The 22,196-nt window shown below is 37.4% G+C and overlaps 1 protein-coding gene and 1 long non-coding RNA gene across 9 annotated transcripts; one reads left to right on the top strand and one right to left on the bottom strand.

Moving 5' to 3' along the window:
• Positions 1-546: 546 nt before the first annotated feature.
• Positions 547-1,558, bottom strand: LOC130739895 (thioredoxin H2-like). Its single transcript, XM_057592361.1, has 3 exons — positions 1,334-1,558; positions 1,127-1,249; positions 547-1,028 (listed from the first exon to the last, which is right to left on the bottom strand). The coding sequence occupies exons 1-3, from the start codon at positions 1,457-1,459 to the stop codon at positions 897-899; spliced, it is 381 nt and encodes a 126-aa protein (XP_057448344.1). The 5' UTR covers positions 1,460-1,558; the 3' UTR covers positions 547-896.
• Positions 1,559-15,673: 14,115 nt separating this feature from the next.
• On the top strand, positions 15,674-20,965 carry LOC130739892 (uncharacterized). 8 transcript variants are annotated; one of them, XR_009019976.1, is made up of 9 exons: positions 15,674-16,122; positions 16,339-16,476; positions 16,637-16,736; positions 16,924-16,980; positions 17,753-17,798; positions 17,902-18,018; positions 18,365-18,589; positions 18,891-19,006; positions 20,611-20,965. It is a non-coding gene; the product is annotated as an uncharacterized LOC130739892 (long non-coding RNA). The 8 variants fall into 8 exon arrangements; XR_009019974.1 differs by lacking the exon at positions 18,365-18,589 and adding an exon at positions 17,339-17,474 and having other exon boundaries at positions 15,679-16,122; XR_009019977.1 differs by lacking the exon at positions 18,365-18,589 and adding an exon at positions 17,339-17,474 and having other exon boundaries at positions 15,677-16,122; positions 16,637-16,711; positions 17,753-18,018.
• The last annotated feature ends 1,231 nt before the right edge of the window (positions 20,966-22,196 follow it).

The following is a 22,196-nucleotide window of genomic DNA, read 5'->3' as shown; positions in this document are numbered from 1 at the left end:
CTAAAATTAGGGTATTTTTCCTCGAGACCCAACCCTTATCATAATCTCGATTGTTGCTTACCAAGCGAGATCTTCAAAATTACGTTTAACTGGATTTGTGTTTAACGCACTCTTTATGGCAGTCCAACACGAGATCATCATCCATTATGGGGTGGCCTGACCGAAGGCATTATACTATAAAACGGAATAAAATATGGAAGTCATTTCATCAAATAAAAAGTTTGACATTAAGTTGGTAGGAGGGGCCACATTAAAACTTAACAATGACTAATTAAAAGAGACAATATACATTTTTTTACGAGGGTGAACTAACATTTGAATACTATTTTATTAAGTAAAATTTTCTTTTAAGGCGTCATTTCTCTACTTCTTTACATGTTAGGTCTTTGATTTTTTTTCATAAGAAAAAAAATATTTTAAAGTGAAGTACAAGAGGTATTTTGATAGGTCTTTGATGACATAACTTAATTGGTGTGACTGGAAATAAATTCAAATTAGGTATAGAGATTTGGGGATTGAGATTTGAGTCCCACGGGTTATGAAAGTAAGTGACATTGCAAATGATTTGAGATAGGTAACAAAAAAGTAAATTATCACTCCGACCATTCAAGTGGCAGCGTATGATGATTTTGAAATCAACAACAGAGTATCTCTTGCATTAAGGCCTCCTAAGTAGATGACATTTTTTTCTTTCACTCACAAGAAATGCTTGGCACACATAAAAACCTAGTAAAATAATTTCAACATAAATTAGCTACACATATCATCAGATACCACACCCCAACATGAAAATGTGGTATCACAGGAGATATAGAATATATAATCTCCCCTGAATTATTCCCGTTCCTTTCTAATGGTCTATATAGCTTTGGCCATGTGCAAGATCATACTCTTAATTAGCTTTGATGCTTCTCAATCAGCTTTTGCAGTTCTTCTTTTTTTGCTCCCACCACCTTGCCAACAACTTTGTCTTTCTTCATCAATATGAATGTTGGCATTGCCTGCACCTGGAATTCTTGAGTAACCTCCTGTTTGCAATTAAAAATGCATGAGCATGTAGTTTAAGTTTCTCGGAGACTATGAGAAATATGAGTAGTAATGTTGAAATGAAATAAATGAGTAATACCATTAATTCATCCACATCAATCTTGATGAATTCAACTTTTGTATATTTTGCAACAAACTCTTGGATAATTGGCTCCATGGATTTGCAAGGTCCGCACCATTTAGCCGTAAAATCGATCACCATCTTTAGCCCCGGAAAAAGGAAAAAGAACAAAAATTAAAAGGAAAGACTCCAAGTTAGTTTAGATATAAATCTATAATAACATACCAGTTTGTTAGTTTCTTTAGATGCATCAAGGTGAGCCTTCCATTTAGCAGTGAAATGGAAGGTGAGAATGTGAGGTGAATTTGTTGATGCATGAGCAGACTCCATGTTGGATAAGTTGGCACCCATGTTAATTGATTCTTCCTTTTGGGGACTGAAACCAAAAATTTATTTGTAGACTCTGTATTTAGAATGGTCTTGCTAGTTTCAATCTTGTTGCATGAAAGTATTGCGTAGAAAAGCCTCATTTATAGGACTAACAAAGTAGAAGGGAATTGCTTTAAAAATTACGTATCAGATTCTTTCTAAATGACATGCTAGTATATAAGTACTAGAATGGACATTTCACGGTAAATTAGGCAGAGTTTATGTGATCAGAGAACAAGTACTGATTTACTTGACAACATTCTGTTGGGGTTTTTGGGCTCCCTTCCTATGTGGAGAAAGGCCCAAATATGTAAGCCCACTTTGTCTCACTTAAACAAGTGGAGAGGGGTCAGCTAGGGTTGAGAGAGAGGTCTAATTTGGCAAGAGAAGCAAAGAGAAAAGTGAGAGAGAAGAGAAGAAAAAGGATTTTCGCACAAAGTCTGAGCAGCGTTTTTAGATCTGCCGCCACGCCTTCGTTCACCGTCCGATCGAGCTGAAATTTGGACAGAAGGTTCGTGACTCGTGGTTCTTCAATCTGAACGGTGTGATTGGCGAGATGATTCATGTGTTGGGAGAAAACTGCGTCGGACAGTAGCTGCAAAATCTGGTTTTTCTGGTTTTCTTGGTTCTCTATTTCATACTTGTTGCTTTGTTGTTTGGCCAATTATTGTGCACGAATTGTGCTGTGTATTAAGACTCTCTTGTAACCTGATTTGACAATAGTGGAGCTCTATTACTGGCTTGGTCCCGTGGATGTTTCCCTTCTCACATTGAGAAGGTTTTTACCACGTTAAAAAATTATTGGTGTCTCTTTATTTGTGATTTTTTAGTTGCTGCATTATTTGTTGTTGCTCCTCACAGATTCAGCAAGTTGGGGAAATTATTATCCGTTGTGCATTGCTTGTTAGAGTTGTTATTGTTATTTGTGTTGAATTTCCCATCAGAGTGGCATCAGAGCTCTTTGGTTAAGGGGCTGTTTGACTTGTTTGAATGATGGAGGCAAATACGAATAGGATGATCTGTTTGAATGACACTAATTATCACTTGTGGAAGGGCAAGATGAAGGATCTGTTATTTGTGAAGAAGTTGCATCGTCCTGTGTTTTCTACTGAGAAGCCAGAAGATATGTCTGATGAGGAATGGAATTTTGAACATCAGCAGGTTTGTGGTTTCATTCGGCAGTTTGTAGAAGACAATGTTTACAATCACATTGCTAGTGAGGAACATGCAAGATCCTTGTGGCAGAAGATTGAATCTTTGTATGCTTCTAAATCAGGGAATAATAAATTGTATTTGTTGAATTCCTTGATGAATTTGAGGTACAAGGAGGGCACTTCTATTTCAGATCACTTGAATGATTTTCAGGGGCTCCGAGATCAATTATCAGGAATGAGCATCAAGTTTGATGATGAAGTGTTGGGGCTATGGCTACTGAATACTCTACCAGACTCTTGGGAAACTTTTCGGGTTTCAATTACTAATTCATCCCTAGATGGTGTTGTCTCTTTTGAAAATGTGAGGGGCAGCATTCTTAATGAGGAGATGAGAAGGAAGGCACATGGTACTTCATCTCATTCCGAGGTACTTGTTACTGAGAATAGGGGGAGAAGTCAGAAAAAGGAACCGAAAGAGAATAGAGAGAAAAGCAGAAGTGCAAGTAGAGAGAACAACAGAAGTAAGTCCAAGTCCAGATACAAGAATGTAGAGTGCAATTATTGTCACAAAATGGGGCACATACAGAAGAACTGTTTTATATGGAAACGGGAGAGCAAAGGCAACAAGGGCAAGCAGAGAGAGAAGGATCATGATGATGATGACCGTGTTACTACTGCTACTTGTGATGATTTGATTATTCTCCGTGACCATGATTTAGTCAATCTTGTATCAGATGAGAGCATGTCGATAATTGATAGTGGTGCTACACTGCATGTTACACCAAGGAAGGATTTCTTCACATCTTACACTTCTGGTGATTTTGGAGTGTTGAAGATGGGTAATGATGGTGTGTCTAAGGTAGTTGGCATTGGAGATATTTGCTTGCAGACCAACATGGGAGTGCAGTTGTTGCTTAGAGGAGTCAAACATGCTCCAGATGTTCGCTTTAATTTGATATCTGTGCATATGCTTGATGAAGGTGGTTATGATAATCACTTTGGTTCTGGAAAATGGAAACTCACCAGAGGTAACTTGGTTATGGCCAGAGGGGAGAAAATTAATAAACTGTATTGGACTAAAGCAATGGTTGCTAGAGACAGTGTGAACGCCATGGATATGGAGGCTTCTTTGTGGCACCGTAGGCTTAGTCATATCAGTGAAAAGGGGCTGAATTGTTTAGCTAAAAATGATGTGCTTCCATGATTGAAGAGTGCAGAGTTGGAGAAATGTTCTCATTGCATGGCTGGCAAGCAGACTAGAGTATCCTTCAAGAAGCATCCTCCCTCAAGGAAGTCAGAGCTGCTTGAATTGGTGCATTCTGATGTTTGTGGCCCGTTGAAGGTAAAGTCTTTTAGTCGTGCACTTTACTTTGTAACATTTATTGATGATTGTTCCAGGAAGCTTTGGGTCTATGCTTTGAAGACAAAAGACCAAGTTCTGGAGAAATTCAAAGAGTTCCATGTTATGGTGGAGAGACAGTCAGGCAAGAAGCTGAAATGCATTCGTACTGACAATGGTGGTGAGTATTGTGGTCCATTTGATGTTTATTGCAAGCAGCAAGGTATCAGACATGAAAAGACTCCTCCTAAAACTCCTCAGCTGAATGGTTTAGCGGAGAGGATGAACATGACTTTGATTGAGAGAGTTAGGTGTATACTTTCTGAAGCAAAGTTACCTAAGCACTTTTGGGGTGAAGCATTGTACACGGCAGTGCATGTTATTAATCTCAGTCCTGCAGTTGCTTTGAATGCAGATGTGCCAGACAAAATCTGGTTTGGCAAGAATGTCAGGTATGATCATTTGCGTGTCTTTGGTTGCAAGGCATATGTGCATGTTCCAAAGGATGAAAGATCCAAGTTGGTTGCGAAGACAAGGCAGTGTATCTTTATCGGTTATGGTCAAGATGAATTTGGCTACAAGCTGTATGATCCTATTGAGAAGAAGTCAGTTAGAAGCCGTGATGTGAAGTTCATGGAAAACCAAATCATTGAAGACATCGATAAGATGGAGAAGACTACACCAGAGAGAGATAACAGTTTGTCTGATGTTGATCCAGTTAGGACACCTGTTCATGATTTGGGTACTGCTGAGAATAATGTTCAGAATGATGAACAACATGATGATGTTGATGATCAGCAGCAGCTTGGAGATTATGTAGATGTTCCTGTTGATGATGTTGAAGAGGAACATGAGATGTCACAAGATGGGAATCTTGGTGAAGCTCCTGAACCACCACAAGTTCAACCTTGGAGGTCTAATAGGCAGAGGAAACCATCTACCAGGTATTCTTCTAATGACTATGTTACCTTGACAGATGGTGGTGAACCTGAGTGTTTTCAAGAGGCCATGGAGAGTGATGAAAAGAAGAAGTGGCTGGATGCTATGCAAGATGAAATGAAGTCTTTGCATGATAATCACACTTTTGATTTGGTGAAATTGCCAAAAGGCAAGAAGGCTTTGGAAAACAGGTGGATTTACAGGGTGAAGCAAGAGAGTAATTCTACATCTCCGAGGTATAAAGCCAGATTGGTGGTGAAAGGTTTCATACAAAGAAAGGGTGTTGATTTCAATGAGATTTTTTCTCCTGTGGTGAAGATGTCATCCATTAGAACCGTGTTGAGTTTGGCTGCTACTCTTGACTTGGAGGTAGAGCAAATTGATGTAAAAACTGCTTTCCTTCATGGTGATTTGGAGGAAGAGATTTACATGAAGCAACCTGATGGTTTTCTTGTTGAAGGCAAGGAGGACTATGTTTGCAGGTTGAGGAAGAGCTTATATGGCTTGAAGCAGGCTCCGCGCCAGTGGTACAAGAAGTTTGAGTCTGTTATGTGTGAGCAAGGCTACAAGAAAACTACTTCTGATCACTGTGTCTTTATTAAAAAGTTTGCTGATGATGATTTCATTATCATGTTATTGTATGTTGATGACATGCTTATTGTTGGGAAAAATATTTCCATGATTGACAGGTTAAAGAAGCAATTGGGCAAGTCATTTGCCATGAAAGACATGGGAGCTGCTAAGCAGATTCTTGGTATAAGAATCATGCGTGATAGAAAAGAGAAGAAACTTTGGTTGTCACAGGAACACTATGTTAAAAGGGTGCTACAGAGGTTCCATATGCAAAAGCCTAAGGCGGTAAGCACTCCTCTTGCTCCTCATTTTAAATTGAGTGCTAAACAAAGTCCTTCAAATGAAGCTGAAAAATCAGATATGCAACGGGTTCCTTATGCATCTGTTGTGGGTAGTTTGATGTATGCAATGGTGTGCACAAGACCAGATATAGCGCATGCTGTTGGTACAGTCAGTAGATTTCTGTCTAATCTAGGTAGAGAACATTGGAATGCTGTGAAATGGATTTTGAGGTATCTTTATGGCACTAGTAGTATGAGGCTTTGTTTTGGAGGTGATAAGCCTACCCTTGTGGGCTATACTGATTCTGATATGGCTGGAGACATTGATTCCAGAAAGTCCACTTCAGGCTACTTGATTAAGTTTGCAGGGGGAGCTGTAGCATGGCAATCCAGATTGCAGAGGTGTGTTGCATTGTCCACTACTGAGGCAGAGTTCATTGCCATTACAGAAGCATGCAAGGAATTGATTTGGTTGAAGAAATTCTTGCAGGAGCTTGGTTTTGTGCAGGACAAATACTTGTTGTTTTGTGATAGTCAAAGTGTTATTCATCTTGGTAAGAATTCAACTTTTCATTCTAGGTCCAAGCACATTGATGTGAGGTATCATTGGATTCGCGATGCTTTGGATGCTGGGTTGTTGGAATTGGCCAAAGTTCATACAGATGATAATGGTGCTGATATGATGACAAAGGCATTACCGAGAAGCAAGTTTGAAACTTGCTGTGAGATCGCCGGTTTGGCGGTTCTCTCCACATAGTTGTGAGGGGGAGATTTGTTGGGGTTTTTGGGCTCCCTTCCTATGTGGAGAAAGGCCCAAATATGTAAGCCCACTTTGTCTCACTTAAACAAGTGGAGAGAGGTCAGCTAGGGTTGAGAGAGAGGTCTAATTTGGCAAGAGAAGCAAAGAGAAAAGTGAGAGAGAAGAGAAGAAAAAGGATTTTCGCACAAAGTCTGAGCAGCGTTTTTAGATCTGCCGCCACGCCTTCGTTCACCGTCCGATCGGGCTGAAATTTGGACAGAAGGTTCGTGACTCGTGGTTCTTCAATCTGAACGGTGTGATTGGCGAGATGATTCATGTGTTGGGAGAAAACTGCGTCGGACAGTAGCTGCAAAATCTGGTTTTTCTGGTTTTCTTGGTTCTCTATTTCATACTTGTTGCTTTGTTGTTTGGCCAATTATTGTGCACGAATTGTGCTGTGTATTAAGACTCTCTTGTAACCTGATTTGACAATAGTGGAGCTCTATTACTGGCTTGGTCCCGTGGATGTTTTCCTTCTCACATTGAGAAGGTTTTTACCACGTTAAAAAATTCTTGGTGTCTCTTTATTTGTGATTTTTTAGTTGCTGCATTATTTGTTGTTGCTCCTCACAGATTCAGCAAGTTGGGGAAATTATTATCCGCTGTGCATTGCTTGTTAGAGTTGCTATTGTTATTTGTGTTGAATTTCCCATCACATTCACCCTACTGAACATGGTTATTCTATTGTTCTGTTCCCACGATATTGGATCATGATCATGTGCGTTAATTGATCACGATTTCAACTTTGATATCAGGAACTGCCAAACTAACGTACCATTCCATGTGTTTAGATTGTTAACAGAATTAGATCGGATCATAATGGATTTGGTCGGAATTGGATCGGGTAAGGTGAATTTAAGTGACGTGATTTATATTTGGATATATTTACCTAGAATTGATTTTCGTAGTTGAATTATAGTACAAATACACAAAATTGAATCAGCTAGATGGAGAAGCTAGCCCAAGTCAATTCTTAAAATTGGTTCCCTAACATCTTCAAAACGATGGAGATCTACATTTGAGACTCAAATCCACGTGCGAATCAGTTCGTTTCGTGTGAATCATATTGTTTAGGCTTAATTCCAGTTTGGGCCCCTGATGTTTCAAGAATGGGCGATCCGCACCCCCCGTGTATAAAAGTTGCGGTCAAGCTCCCCTTTGTTACAAAACTGTGCTAACGAAGCCCTTCCGTTAGCTTCCGTCTGTTGACCAAACGGAAGTGGCTTCATTAATTGACGTGGCGGCCACGTGTTATTATATTTTCTTTAAACAATTATTTTTTCATGAAAATCACCCCCCCCCCCCCCCCCCCCAATTCATAAGACCCGATCCCCCAAATTGAACCCAACTTGAACCCTAATTTCACCATTGTTGAAGAGAAAAGAAAGGGAGAAGAAGATAGCAGTAGTTTGAAGAACCGGTGCGAGGGAGAAGACGATAGCAGTAGCTTGAAGAACCGATTCCCCCCAGGAAGTCGCTGCTGCGATAGATGGAAAGAGGAAGCCAAATGTCAAGTGGAAGCTCCATGACCCATGGGTCTGTTCGAGGAACGACAAGGGTTTGCGATTGTGGGGCTGAGTCGAAACTAGTTACATGTTGGGTGGGTGAAAATGCTGGCCGGCGATTCTATGGATGTGGAAAATATCAAGTAAGTTTTGACAATCGAAACTGGGTTTCCTTTTCATCATAGTTTGGAAAATATCATTGACAATGTTTGTAATATTTATGGGTTTCCTTTTCGGGTTTATGGGAGGAGGTTGTGCTCATATTTTCATTGGTATGATGGGGAAGGCAATGTACGTGATAGGAAGGTTATTTCTGGGCTAATCCGCAAGCTTGAAGTGCATAAGAAGAAGGAGATCTATTTGACTAGGTGTTGTGTCATTGGGTGGGGACTTAGTGCAGTTTTTCTGCTTGTGATTGTAATGTTGTTGCTGAAAATTTACCTTAGGAAATAGGGCTCATGTCATGTACTGGTTAGGAATTAAGCCTACTTGGTTATGATGGAATGTAATTGGTAGCCTAATTGCTACTTGATATTCTAATGCAATGAGAATTCTCACAGTTTAGTCTAAAGTCTATGTTTCTATGTTGCTATATTACCTTAATTTTGCTATGGCTTGCTATCTATCCTGATGCATGTTACAAAACAAGGAAACCACATCATCCTTAATTAACACAAAAACCAAATCATGTTCACAGAAACCAAATCATGTCCACAGAAACCAAATCATACTTAATTAACACAACATTTGAAGCTCCAAAGGTATCATGCTTAATTAAAACACCACAAAATACATAATTTAGGTTCATAACCTTCAAAGGTAAGTTAGGAACATAACAAATTACATAATTAAGGTTCCCACAACATCATAACTAAGGTTCACAAAACATCATAATTAAAGGGACCAAAACATCAAAATATGCCTAACTAGTTCTCACTTAATCAAAACACATAATGTTGCAGCCTTCTTCAAGTGAGACTGTCTTAAGTTTCCACAACACTCAATGATGCTCTTGACCTCTTTTTGGTCCTTGATGTAGTTCCCACTTCATTTCTTGAGCTTCCTCCCTGTGATGGAACTTCTTGAGTCAAGACACCAACATTGAATTGTGCTCCTTGAGGTGGTTGCTGAGATGCTCCCTGGGGTTGTTGCTGAGATGCTCCATTAGTTGGGTTTAGGGGTGGTTGCTGAGTTGTTGCTCCCTCAGTTGTTCCACTGCCACTTGCCTCTTTAGTCTTCTTCTTCTTCTGTTTCTGTTAGTTCCAAACATGAAATAACCAGAGCTGAAATAAAAAAAGTTGGAAAGGAAAATAAATTTAAAACAAATTAATAAGTTAGTTGTTGCAAATCATTACCTTATTCCCTCCTGGTGGAATAACAATATCAGCAGCTGTTTTTGCCTTGCATGATCTGATGTTGTGGCCTGCCCTTCTACAGTTGCCACAAAAGACAGTTGATTGAAACCTTTGCAGCTTATGTGGATCTCTGGGCTCATCAGCAGCCTTCACCCTTTTTTTTCTTTGGTCTTCCAGGAGCCCTCCTCATTGCTGGTGGGATGATTGGCAATACATTATTCCCAGGATTAGGCCACAAGTCAGGACCATTTGATGGTAGTATGATATTTTCATATGTCCTCAAAAACGTACTTTTCCTAAACACATAAATGAGATGATATCAGTAATACAAGATATGCAACATACAATTTCAGTAATACAAGATACAACATTAACACAATTACCAGTAATAAGGGTCTACAAAATCCTCAGGCCTGGTGTTGTTGTACCATATGCAAGCTACAACATGGCAGCAAGGGATACCAGTTAGGTCCCACCTTCTACATGCACAAGATTTAGCATCCAAGTTCACTGCATACTTCCAAGTCCCATTAGTTACTTCAAAAAGTGAATTCCTAGGGTCTCCAGCAGATAAAGGAAGCCATGCAGCAGCGTCTCTCTTAGACACCTCTAATTTCTTCTGAATGGTTGGACATAGATCACCCTGGTACCTAATAACCATATCCCTTTGCTTCACAATCCTGTTGGTAAGATAGAACTTCAATCCTTCAAGCATGTTGATTATAGGTTTATCCCTATACTCTAGGATTGCTCTGTTGAAGGCCTCACACATGTTATTAACTTGCAAGTCACATTTTGGGTATGTGCTATAGCCAGCTCTGCTCCATTGTTTGATAGGTATCTGCTTCATGTCATTCCAAGCCTCCTCATTCAATTCTTTCAACTTATCCATTGTCTTCTCCCAATGTGACATAGTATTTGCTCTTGCAGCAGACCAAAGTGCTCCTTTCATTTCCTGTCCAGGGTATTTCTTCCTCCAATTTCCATAGAGATGTTTAACACAGAATCTGTGATCAACATTCTCATCCATTGCTGCCAGTGTAGGAACAAGCCCCTGTAATTCAAGACATTCAAGTACCAACAAGTAAGAATGTAATTAAAATTAGTCTTAAAATTAAAACAACAGCTCAACCAACATGTAAGAATGTAATTAAAATGCAGTAATATATACCTTCTGCTGGTCAGATATAAAGCACCATCTCTTGCTCTCTATACTGTCTAAATCTGCCAGTAACAAGTCCACAAACCACTCCCAAGAATATTTTGTTTCAGCCTCTACAACTGCATATGCTATAGGATACATCTGATTATTACCATCCTTTCCAACAGCAGTCAAGAGTTGCCCCCCATAAACTCCTTTGAGGAAGCACCCATCTAAACCAATGAGAGGTCTACATGTGGTGGCAAAGGCTCTTTTGCATGCAGCTAGGCATACATATATCCTCTCAAATACTGCTACACCAGCACCTGCCATGGTTTTGATTTTGACAGTGGTTCCTGGATTGCTTCTTCTAAGCTCTTCACCATAACTCCTGAGATGCTTATATTGCTCCAAGGTTGCCCCTTCAATCATAGCTAAAGCCTTCACTCTAGCTCTAGATACTTGATATCTGCTCAACCTCACACTCCACCTATGTCTAGCTTCCTCAGCTAAAGCTTTCAGTTTCATATGAGGGGTGTGCCTTAGAAGGTGCACAAACTTCTTAGCAAGAAAACTGGGCCTTGCTTGTCGGTTTCTATTACTCAAATAGCATGTGTGCTCATCCTTAAATGTGACAATCTGAAAATAATTATTTTGTTTATACTTGGAAGCCCTCAAGTAAAATGGACACTTTTCAGTGCATTTTATCACAATCCTCTTTGTATCATTCTTATCAAACACAAGATCCTTCTTATTCTGCAAAGCATAGTTCCTCACAGCATTTCTAAACAGATCAGCATTTGTGAATATCTGGCCAACCTCAAATTTGATCACAGAATCATCATCTCCAGCCTTGAACTTTGGAAACTTCCTCTTTACATTGTCAATTTCTTCATCACTATCCTCTACTGGACTTTCTAGGTCTTCAGAACTCCCATTATCATCCACAAAATCTTCAAAATAGGCAACAATTGGGCTTTTGCAAACAGCATTAGGGACTTTGTAATCTACTGGAAGAACTTGACTCCAGTCAAAGGCTTCATCATAGTCACTGTCATCAAGGCTCACGTCACTGTCATCTTCAACTTCTTCAGAACCGCCATCATAATCTTCATCTTCGCTTGAAACCTCAGGTTCAGACCTTCTCACAAAACTAGCATCAATAACAACTTCAGCAGTTTCAGGTTGACTAACCTTCTTAGTTTCAGGTTGAGTAACCTCAGCAGTGTCAGGTTGAGAAACCTCAACACTTTCAGGTTGAGTAACCTTAGCAGCAACACTTTCAGGTGGAGTGACAAACTCCTCTTGAGTAACCTCAGGTGGAGTGACAACCTCAAGTTCAGGTCCAGTGAGAAGCTCAACTTCAGTGACCTCTGGTGGAGTGACAACCTCAGTTTCAGTTCCAGTGAGAAGCTCAGGTTGAGTAACCTCAGGTCCAGGGACTATCTGAACCTCATCATCATCATCAATTACCAAGCCTGATAGAGATCCAGGAACATCTGTCAATGTCTCAATGTAGAATGTAATTTCATCAGCCCCAATGTGCTCATCCAAGAACCTCACCACATCACTATCATTTGAAAAGTGTCTGCACCCATGTTGAAGGGAAAACCCAGGTTGAAGGTACCACACTTTGAAGGACCTGTAACCTAGACCTCTGGCTAATTTTACCAACTCAATTGAGTTTATGGTATCAACATCACACTTCTCAACACTTTCACAGACCCCATCAATATAGTCATACGTAGGGTGAGTCACAAACTTTTCCCCATGCCAAATATGTACAGTTGCCAATCTAGATTCCAACAACCACAGTAAATTGCAATAAATTAAACACCCTGAACCATAAAATATACAGGAAACGACAGAGAGGAAGGGAAAAGGTACCTCGAATGGCCAGCAGTGTGGACCACATGCGGAGCTTCACTGTTCGACAGCGAAGGGGTTTGCCTCGGATTCCTTGCTCCAGCCGATCCACGCCGTCCACGACCTCTCCCTCTCCTTGCCATGCACGAATCTTGGTCTGCAACCGTTCGATTCAGAGATAGAAACCCAGGAACTTGAGGGATTGAAGGCGCACACTTTCTCTTTGTTCTAATGGTGAATTTAGGGTTCAATTTGGGAAAAATTTGGGGGGAATCGGGTTTGGTCAATTTAGAGGGAATGTTTTTGAAAAAAAATAAAGGTTTAAAGAAATTAAAAATACACGTAAGCCACTTCCGTTTGGTCAACAGACAGAAGCTAACGGAAGGGCTTCGTTAGCACAGTTTTGTAACAAAGGGGAGTTTGACCACAACTTTTATACACGGGGGGTGCGGATCGCCCATTCTTGAAATATCAGGGGCCCAAATTGGAATTAAGCCTATTGTTTAATAAGGTAAGTAATCACTTTTGTTAAATATGGAAAACACATACTTCATTTGAAATTCATTTCATTACGTTTACGTTTCATGATGTTTACCTTTGAGTAAAATACACTCACCCCCCTCAAGATTTGCAAGAATGACACTCCACCCCATTCTTTTTAAAAATCTACACTCCACCCCATTTTTTATAAAGGCAAATTTTAGTGACGAAAACAAATTCCTCACTACTAAAAACTAATTACTAATTAGTAAAAATTTAAATAAATTTAATGCATATACACTATCATACATTAATTTATGAAAATAATTTTACTGAATTAAATTTAAAAAAACCATCCACTCTGTCTGTTAAGTCCACGTCCCATCTATCTCCAAATCATATTTCTCACCACAAACGGCCACCACCAAGCCTTTACTCCCTTTAACACGGCTCCACTGTCCCACAATGTGAAACCCCATGGCACCTCCATGCCTCAAAGTTTTGTTGCGACCTGAACCCCAGAACGTGAATCGCACATCCCTAAAGCCACTTGTTCAACTACTTCTTGTGAATTTCACCCCTTTAAGTTGTGAGCGAACGCTCTGTTGGTCTTAGATATTGTTGGATTTTGTTAAAAACGATGCTCCACCGCCTCGTTGGGCTCTAATAACCTCAGATCCACTTCATATTTTCATAATTTTGTTTCTCTATTTTCTTCACCCATTTGTGTTGCTTTTTTGGCCCACAACCCAATTTTGAAAATTGGAGGTATAAAGAGATTATTTTGATTAAAATTGAATTATTACCAAATATGAAAACACAAGCATGTTTCACTATGTTCGAGATATGGTTTGTAAATCGGGCAGGTGTGCTATTGCATAATTTGCATTATGAATTTACGGAGGAAAAACGCGATTGAGAGAATGAGGAGGATTGTGATGTTTTCATTTTTAAATTTATTGGATTATATTGATTTTTTTTTGAAATTATTGATTAACAATTTAAATAATAACTAATTATTAATGAAAAATATTTTTCGTCACTAAATTTGCCTCTATATAAAATGGGGTGGGATGTAGATTTTAGATAAGAATGAGGTGGAGTGTAATTCTAACAAACCTTAAGGGGGTGAGTGTACTTTACTCTTTACCTTTTCTCTTTACACATATCCATTCATAACTGAGCATGCATTCACTTTTATGATAGTTTTTTTAATTTATTTAAAACACGGTTGATGATAATTTTTAATTGAATGTTTGATTAAAACTTTCTTTAGACTGTCATAGTTGTTGAACTCAAAAAGAAAATGCAAGATTTAGTAATACCACAAAAAAATAGATTGGAAGCCCATATGACGCAAGAAAATGCAAGATTTAGCAAGATTTAGGATCTTTAATTTGTTTTTTGTCTGTCAAAAGTTAAACTGGTGGACGTTTTTCTTACAAACGAATTGAGGCAGCCCACCAACTTCATTGGTGAAGAGAAATTTTAGGGGATAAAAAAACAAAAAATAAAAAGAAAAGGGATTAAAAACAATAAAGAAAAGAAAAGAAAAACTAAAAGAATTTCTAAATGAATAAATTCTGGACTGATAACATTGACTCAATGATTCCCACATATTTATAATGTTAATATATGTAGAACTCCTAATTGCACAACCATTAGTTTCACTAATAATATATTCTGATTCTTCTTTGCACTAAAACCAGCAGTTTGAGCCACTAATAATATATGTAGTCATGAAATTTTGAGCCACAGGATTAAAAATTAGGTGGTACATATTCTGAGTATATATTTTACATTTGATTTGCCAAAATCAAATCTAAGTTACGTTATCCGATACTAATTTATAAATTGCTAGGATTGAATGACTGATTGCATCATAAAGTGACCACCGCCGCAAAGCAAATGTATTTCTGTGTGGTTATTAGGTGTTTTTTTCTTTTAAGCCCCTAATCAGTGTTTAGTACTGTGTTTATTATACACTTAAAAGAAGATCAACCCAGAAATAACATATCTCTGTTATCCATTGTCACAGGGTAAATAGACATTAGGACTTATTTTAAAATAATAAATAAATGAGACTCTTCTTGATAAATTGAAAAATGAAAATTGTACATGTTACACTTAACTAGTTGAGGAAAATTAAAGCTGAAGTCAAGTGTTTTCTGAAAGTTCTGACAGATTTGCAAGTCAAAGATCAGTCATGTGTGGAGAATATGTCTTGAAATTAATTAACTAATGGAAATGCTTTCACTTTATTTGAATCAATATTAAGAAAAATAAACTCTGCTTTTCCTTTCACAATTGTCATATTCGTTGGCCCGTTTATGGCTTCTTCGAGAAGATGTTAATGATAGGTTGGACATGTATCAAAACAGAAATTCATTGGGAAAAAAAAATGTTATCTATACAAATAAAATAGGAAAATGTTATCTAAACATTTATGGATATCCATTCAATAGATAAATTTTGTGGTCAATTTTAACTATTAAAAAACTGTATTTGTTAAAGGATGTCGAACATGATTGCGAGAGTTTGAAATGACTAACGAGATGAACCTTAATGTGATAATTTCAAACAGTCACAATTATTTTTATTTTCTTTTTTAAACAAAAAGTTTGTGATTATTAAAATAAAAGTGTGTCGCTTAAATCTACTACTTCTTATTCTCAAGTTTGCATTTTACTATTTCTACAAAACCTCCAATAGCGTTTTGCCACGTGTCCTTCTTTTGTTTCCTTTTGTTTTATTTTTTTTACCGGATCTCCCAAAACTACCCCTTCTCTCTCTTTTCCAACAGACCTCCAATAGCAACCTCTTCCAGCGCTGTCGCACGGCCACCTCCACTCTTCCAGCGCCACCACCACCTCCTCTCTTCCCATCACCACCAACCACCAAATCATCTACCACCGTATCAACCCGGTTCCTTCCCCTCAAACCCACCACCACCGCCCACCTCTTCACCGTTAGAATTGCACCGCCACCTTCACCACAACCTAATTCAAGCACCACTGCTATCGCTCCCTCTCTTTCCAGATGGCGCCACCGCCGCCGCCATTTCCTTCTTTTTTCACGATTTCTTGCTTCATCGACTATATCGACGTCACCGATGCCACAGATTTCCCATTTCCAGCGATTTCCGACGTCACTCGGCGCAGAACATTATTCTCCGGTGATGCCCATCACGTTACCCTGTCAACCCTTACGTGGGTAAGCTATCATAACAGTTCTTTTCTGAACTGGTGCATTGCACTTTTCATACGTTTCCTCCTAATTCTGTTCTTTTTATGAATTTTTATCTAATATTGTTGATAAGATGTGCATTTTTGGGGGAGATTTGGTACTTGGTTTAGCACTTCTCATACGTTTCCTCCTAATTTTGTACTTTTTATGATTTTTTCATCTGATATTGTTGACTACATGCAGTTTCCTGAAAGATTTGCCCTAGATTTCATCTCACTGATTTTTGGGGGATTTGGTATGGAAGCATGCTGAGTTGTCTATCTTATCCCCAACTCTTGGATTTTTACAACTTGTGTCATGTCCATCTTCAGTTGAAATTTGGTATAAATACTCTCACAATTGTTTGATTATCTCACTCATTCCACTACACTGCATGTATTTCTTAGAATGCTCCTACCACAACTACTCAATTTGGCCTGACCCCCTTACCTTCTTCTCATCGTTAGAAAGGGTCTGATGCTTATAAGTTGTTTTTTTGCAGGATGGGACAAAATGAGGATATCCATTGCTTTGTAGAGAAGGTGGTAGCTTGGTCTTGAGCAAGAGGGAGCAGAAGGTAGAGAATTTGCTATTCTTCACTGGTATGTATTTTGTTATTGTTCTAACTCACTGTTTCTTATGTTTTCTTTTGTGTTTTTCGTTTCCCCGTTCACTTATTATGGTTTTTCTTCTTACTTATCTCCCATATATATGGTTTTTTTCCCTTATATATCTCTCATATATGTAAAAGTGAATTAAGATTAATATGTAAAAATCCTTTGTGTGCAGGATAGAGATGGTCAAGCAACAATAGTTGTCTTTAGATCCATTTATAAAGGAGAAGAGGTTGGTTGATGCATATATCTAATAGTCCAATAGTATCTTTAACTGATTGAATTTAGTGAATTGTTTGTTGTCACCTACCAATGATTGTTGATATTGATGAAACTAAGGTTCAAAGAGACCATCTATGGAAAGTTACCATATTTATTTTCTGATGTTCTTAATATATTTCCCTGGATTTAAGATTTCTATACCATTGATGGTTCATTTGTTAATTTAGTGTCAATAAGTTACACTTTAAATTTTATTTGGCAATTTGCTATTGAGGTTCAGATCAAATCCTTAAAAGTTATGATTTTAAAACTGAAAGCTAAAAGATGTGGCTTTATAGAATGCCTAATGATGAAGAGAACATGTGTAGGTTGCAAGATAAGCTTTTTAGCAACTGTGTAAGCCTAAGTACATACTTTTTAGAGGGTTGTTAGGCTTAAGGAGCAGAAGATCCAACTCAAGAATGACTGATGTAATGTAACGATGATAAGAAATTTATGAAAGAGGTAAGTTTGTAATCCATGATTTAAAACTTTCCTCATGCTATAACAAATGATTTGTGATTCTGATTCAGGTTTCTGTGTTTGTGTCTGTGTATTGCCTTTATTACTCACAATCTGTATTATAAAATGTCTTTTATTATTGAATCCGATTTCATTTTCAAGCATAGCTTCCTTTTTTATTTTATATTGCATGTTGTTAAGTGGTCCTTCCTTCACTGATTTTACTAATTATCCGTAGTTCGAGTATTTGTTTCTCCCTAATTCCTTTTGTAAATGTTCAGGCGTTTTCAAAAATCATCATTTCTTAATTGTTCAAAGTTCAAACTGGTAGGTTCTCCTGCTGATTGCATCCTTCTACCAAGTAAGTCATAGAATGCCTTATATTGTTGGTTCGAGTCTAAATAGGTATGTCATGTTTTCTATATTTCAGCTACATACTTGGTAGGGCTCCCCGAATGAGAGAGGCCAACTGAGGATTTGGTGGCTGGTCTTAAGCAGCTTGGTCTTCGTGTAGATGTTGATTGTTCTATTGGTACAAACTGTCCAGGTATTTCACCTACTTATATTTAATGCTTTGGGGCTATATCTACTACTTCTTATTCATGAGTTTGGATTTCACTATTCCTACAAAACAACCAATCACATTACGCCATCTGTCCTCCTTTTTGTTACTTTTTCAAATTTTGTTTTTCATCTCCACCGTTCATCTGATCTTCTTCTTTTTACTGATTTTCAGTTTTTTTTCCTTTGCATTCTTTTATTGATCTGAAGCCCTACGACCTACACTAAGGAATATTAACCTTATTATTTTAACCTACGATCTTCTTCTACGTCATATGAGTGTATTCTCACCCATCTTCGTTCGCCGGCTCCATCTTTTGCTTGCTCATCAGTCATCCATGACGTTTACAACTCAATTTCTCATATGCTCCCGTCAAATCGCGTCTCTGCTTCCTTCAATTGCATCATCGCCGACGCTCGCTTTCCCTCGCCGAAAATGGTGGAACCAGCCATATTTTGACAGCTCCCTGCATTCACTGTAATTTGGTCATCCTTCTTTCTAAATTCCAGATCTGAGTGCATTCCCAAGGAGTAAATCGTGGATAAGCAATCCTTTGGTCAGTTTCCAGTCTAAATCGTTTTAAATGTTGCTGATTTTCCTTGATTTTTTCGTACTTCTGATTCATCTTTATCTGTGTTCACTTTATATTTTCACTTAATTTGGTTTTTGGAGTAAACATTTTAGATTAACCTACAGCTCTATCAGTTGTAGGTATGTCAGTTAATTTATGCAATTTCTCTATAAATACTCCCTATGTGAGGATTTTCATTCATCCTGCTTTCCCATATCCCATTTGCACCTTTGTTCAACCATTTGTATATTTTCACTGATTTCTCCAATGTCTGGTCCTGCTTCAGCAAATTCGAAGCTTATGCCCTGGAAGAGAAGCATGAAAGATCAGAGCAAGGAGCTCCATAGTTGGCAATTATGATCTTGAATTTGTTGAAATTTGTTGAAGGAATGTCTGCCACTGGTAAATTAGCATTTTCCTCTTTTTTAAGTTGTAGTATTTAGTAGTTTTTCTTGTTTTTAATTTTATTGATTTTAAAAAAGGAATATGAAGAAGTAAATTCTCCTCACTGAAGAAGGATACATGATATGCCTAAAGTTCCTTTTACAATTGTCATTGACATAATGAGCTGGTATAGATTGAAGCAATAAGTAAGGAATGAAGAGTGATCAGAATTTAGACTTGGTGCTGATTTTATGTTTGATCGCTTGAAGGATGCTCAAGGATTCTCAGTTCTCTATATGGATTATAACTCTTCATCATTTATTTTTCTTAACTTCCTTGCCTCTTTTACATGTGTTATGTTAAATGTCCCCCTTAAAAGTTGTAAACTTTATTTGTAAGGGGAATGTTTAATTTTTAGGTGTTTCTTGGTTAAATTTTTCTTAACTTCAATGCATGATTTATTGAGTTTGTTTGCTGGAACATAGAAGGACTTTGCAGAACTGTTCAGCCAAAACAGTGTTGAAGGGTATCAAGATAGTCTGTCATGTTTGCAGCTTATTTATGTTTTCATGTTCTTTCAAGTTTAATTCTTTTAAACTTGATTGGGTAGGACAAGTATCTCTTATCCTTTGTGCCCCTCTGATATGAAATGATTTGATATCTCTCTTCAAAGTTCAAACCCATCTGTGATTATTTTTTTGTCGGGAAAGACACCTTTCAGAAATAAGATTTAACATTTTATTATCATGCTTTAGTGGTTTAATGTCTAGGATACTTTATTTCTGCAAAGAAAGAAAGAAACAAGGATGTAAAAATCAGCAGAGATTAATATATGATGTATTGGTGTTCACAAGTTTCTTAGTGGTTCAATGCCTCTTGCTAAAGATAGAGCTTGCACTTATGATTTTGAACTTTAAACTGTTTGCAGTCAATGAAATGCATGATGCAATAATGAGTACAATTCTGCTTTGTGTGATTTAGTTTTCTAGACTTAGATGCAAGTGCAGTTCATGATTGAGGGAGCCACTTCAAATTATCCACATGTTTTATTCTAATCTTTGTGTTGTAAATCTTTCATCAAGAGAAACATGTGAGAAATTGTGCTATTAAGATTATTTTCGTTTGATCTTCAATGGTTAAGATTCCCGCCTACCCGGTTTCCATTTGTATTTAGTTGGTTACATTACACTCGCAATAACTCCTGTTAGACATGTATTTACAGTTTTTTAGAATAACCTTTGAGAGATATATTGTGAAAGAAACTCAGGTTAGCATGTTAAATTTTGAATTTTATGTTACCCTAAGCTGTTTGTAAATTGGACTGCATCATATCAATTTTAAACTAGCTTATTGGAGTGAAATGTACCCTGGCAGTTGGTCGTATATGTTTTTCTTATTTCGCATATGTTTGGATGCGGGTTGAGTGCAATGTCAACATTCTTTCATCCTAATCCAAAGGAAAAGTTCTGTGTTCACTTTTGTCTCGAAATAAGTGTTGGCGTTCGTTTGCACTGATCCAAACATAGCTGAATGATTTGTATCTTATATGTTTATTTCAAATTTAGTGAAGTTGTACTAATTTATGTAAATACTGACATGGTACTTTATGGGATGTGTGTCAGCTACCTAGAATGCAGGTGAGTGATCCTGTTGCAAAGTATTATGGGCTTAAGCGTGGACAAATCGTGAAGATAATTCGGCCAAGTGAGATTGCAGGCAGATATGTCACCTACTGATTTGTTGTTTGATAACTTCCTTGAATATACTGACCTTACTATCCTTACTATGCTACTGTGTTCCGTTATCAATTGATATTGATACGAAGCTTGGACAAGGATGCAAAGCCTTTTGGAATAGGGTGACCTCTTTCTGTTTATACTTTATAATAGATAAATATTTGTGTTACTATTGGAGCTTTGGAATCAAAAGCGAGCATGATCTTATCATATAAAAATGTGTTGAAAGGCATTTTCTCTAGATTGATCTTATCGTATGATAGTCTGATCTTATCGCTCACAATGGCTAAACTCATTTCCGGTTCCTGATTTGAATCACCATTTTCTGGTATTTGCTGTAGTTTTTTTTAATGGTACTATATTTCTATTCCAATCAATTTGGGTATTGTTCTTTTTATTCTTACGCAATTGAAACATGAAGGATTCATGGGCAGGAGTGAAAAAAGAAAGGTTATTGAGTCAAATCCACAGTCACAAGCTATGTGCTTATTTGATGCTTCATACTAACCATAAAGGGCAAACCAAACTTAATATTGCAGAGTTATCCAATTAATGTCTATAAATAAGATGAAACATTGAGACATAAAGAAGATAATAACAACATATAAGTGTTTTACTAATTTAAATTGTATTTTAGTAAATATATCATTGTATTATTCCATATATATCAATATTCAATGATTATAATTAACAATTGATTCGGTAAAAAATTACCCGTGCATCACCGGGCAAACGGGCTCTATTCTAGTGTTACTATATGAGAGAGTCTTGTATATGAAAGAGTAAAATACTGAACATTTGAACATGTGGATGTTTGAAGTTGATGGTCAGGTTCCGCCTTTGAGAAAGAAAAAAAAAACTTGCTTTATGGCTCTCTAAACACATTTTATTTTAGAGCATAATAGAATTATATGAAATTAGAAATATTGAGCATGTAATTGAAGGATAAAATTGTTAATTTTTTTTGTAACTACTTTTAATTGATAGCATGAAAGCAGTATTGGAATTGTATACAAAATTATATATGAAGATTGAGCATTTAATTGAATGATTAGGATTATATGATAGTTAGTTATTTTTAATTGTGAGTGTATATGTGATTAGAGAGCATGTATACATGGTTATAATTTGAACATTGAGCATGTTAATTTTTTTTGGGCAGGTCATATGATAGTTAGTTACTTTTAATTGAGCATATTAATTAATTGAGCATGCATACTGCAGATGCAGCAGGCTAGTGCTTCTCCTAGTCACCCAGTGTTGTTGGTATTTTAGTTGGTGATGTTATTTCTGCTACTCCTCCCCCTGCTCAATCACGTTACCAGCAGGATTATCAGGAAGATAAGGATAACTCAGAGGGTGTAGAGTAATATGAATAGAGTAGTTTTAAGGGCTAGCCCCTAATATATATTGTATTTTTTTAATTACATGGTTTACATTTATTTGTAATAAATAATTGTTATTTTTTACTA

The sequence above is a fragment of the Lotus japonicus genome, chromosome 2 (assembly GCF_012489685.1).
Source record: "Lotus japonicus ecotype B-129 chromosome 2, LjGifu_v1.2".
NCBI classification, from domain to species: domain Eukaryota; kingdom Viridiplantae; phylum Streptophyta; class Magnoliopsida; order Fabales; family Fabaceae; genus Lotus; species Lotus japonicus.
Note: the sequence above shows the minus strand (reverse complement) of the source record. Positions and strands in the feature narration are given on the sequence as shown.

What these genes read in the sequence shown, in the direction of transcription:
- LOC130739895 (XM_057592361.1), bottom strand. Translation starts at nt 1,459, where the DNA reads ATGGGTGCCAACTTATCCAACATGGAGTCTGCTCATGCATCAACAAAT. An exon ending in CTAAAGAAACTAACAAACTG is followed by an intron (nt 1,250 to 1,333) that starts GTATGTTATTAT and finishes CCGGGGCTAAAG; the next exon opens with ATGGTGATCGATTTTACGGC. An exon ending in TTGATGTGGATGAATTAATG is followed by an intron (nt 1,029 to 1,126) that starts GTATTACTCATT and finishes AATTGCAAACAG; the next exon opens with GAGGTTACTCAAGAATTCCA.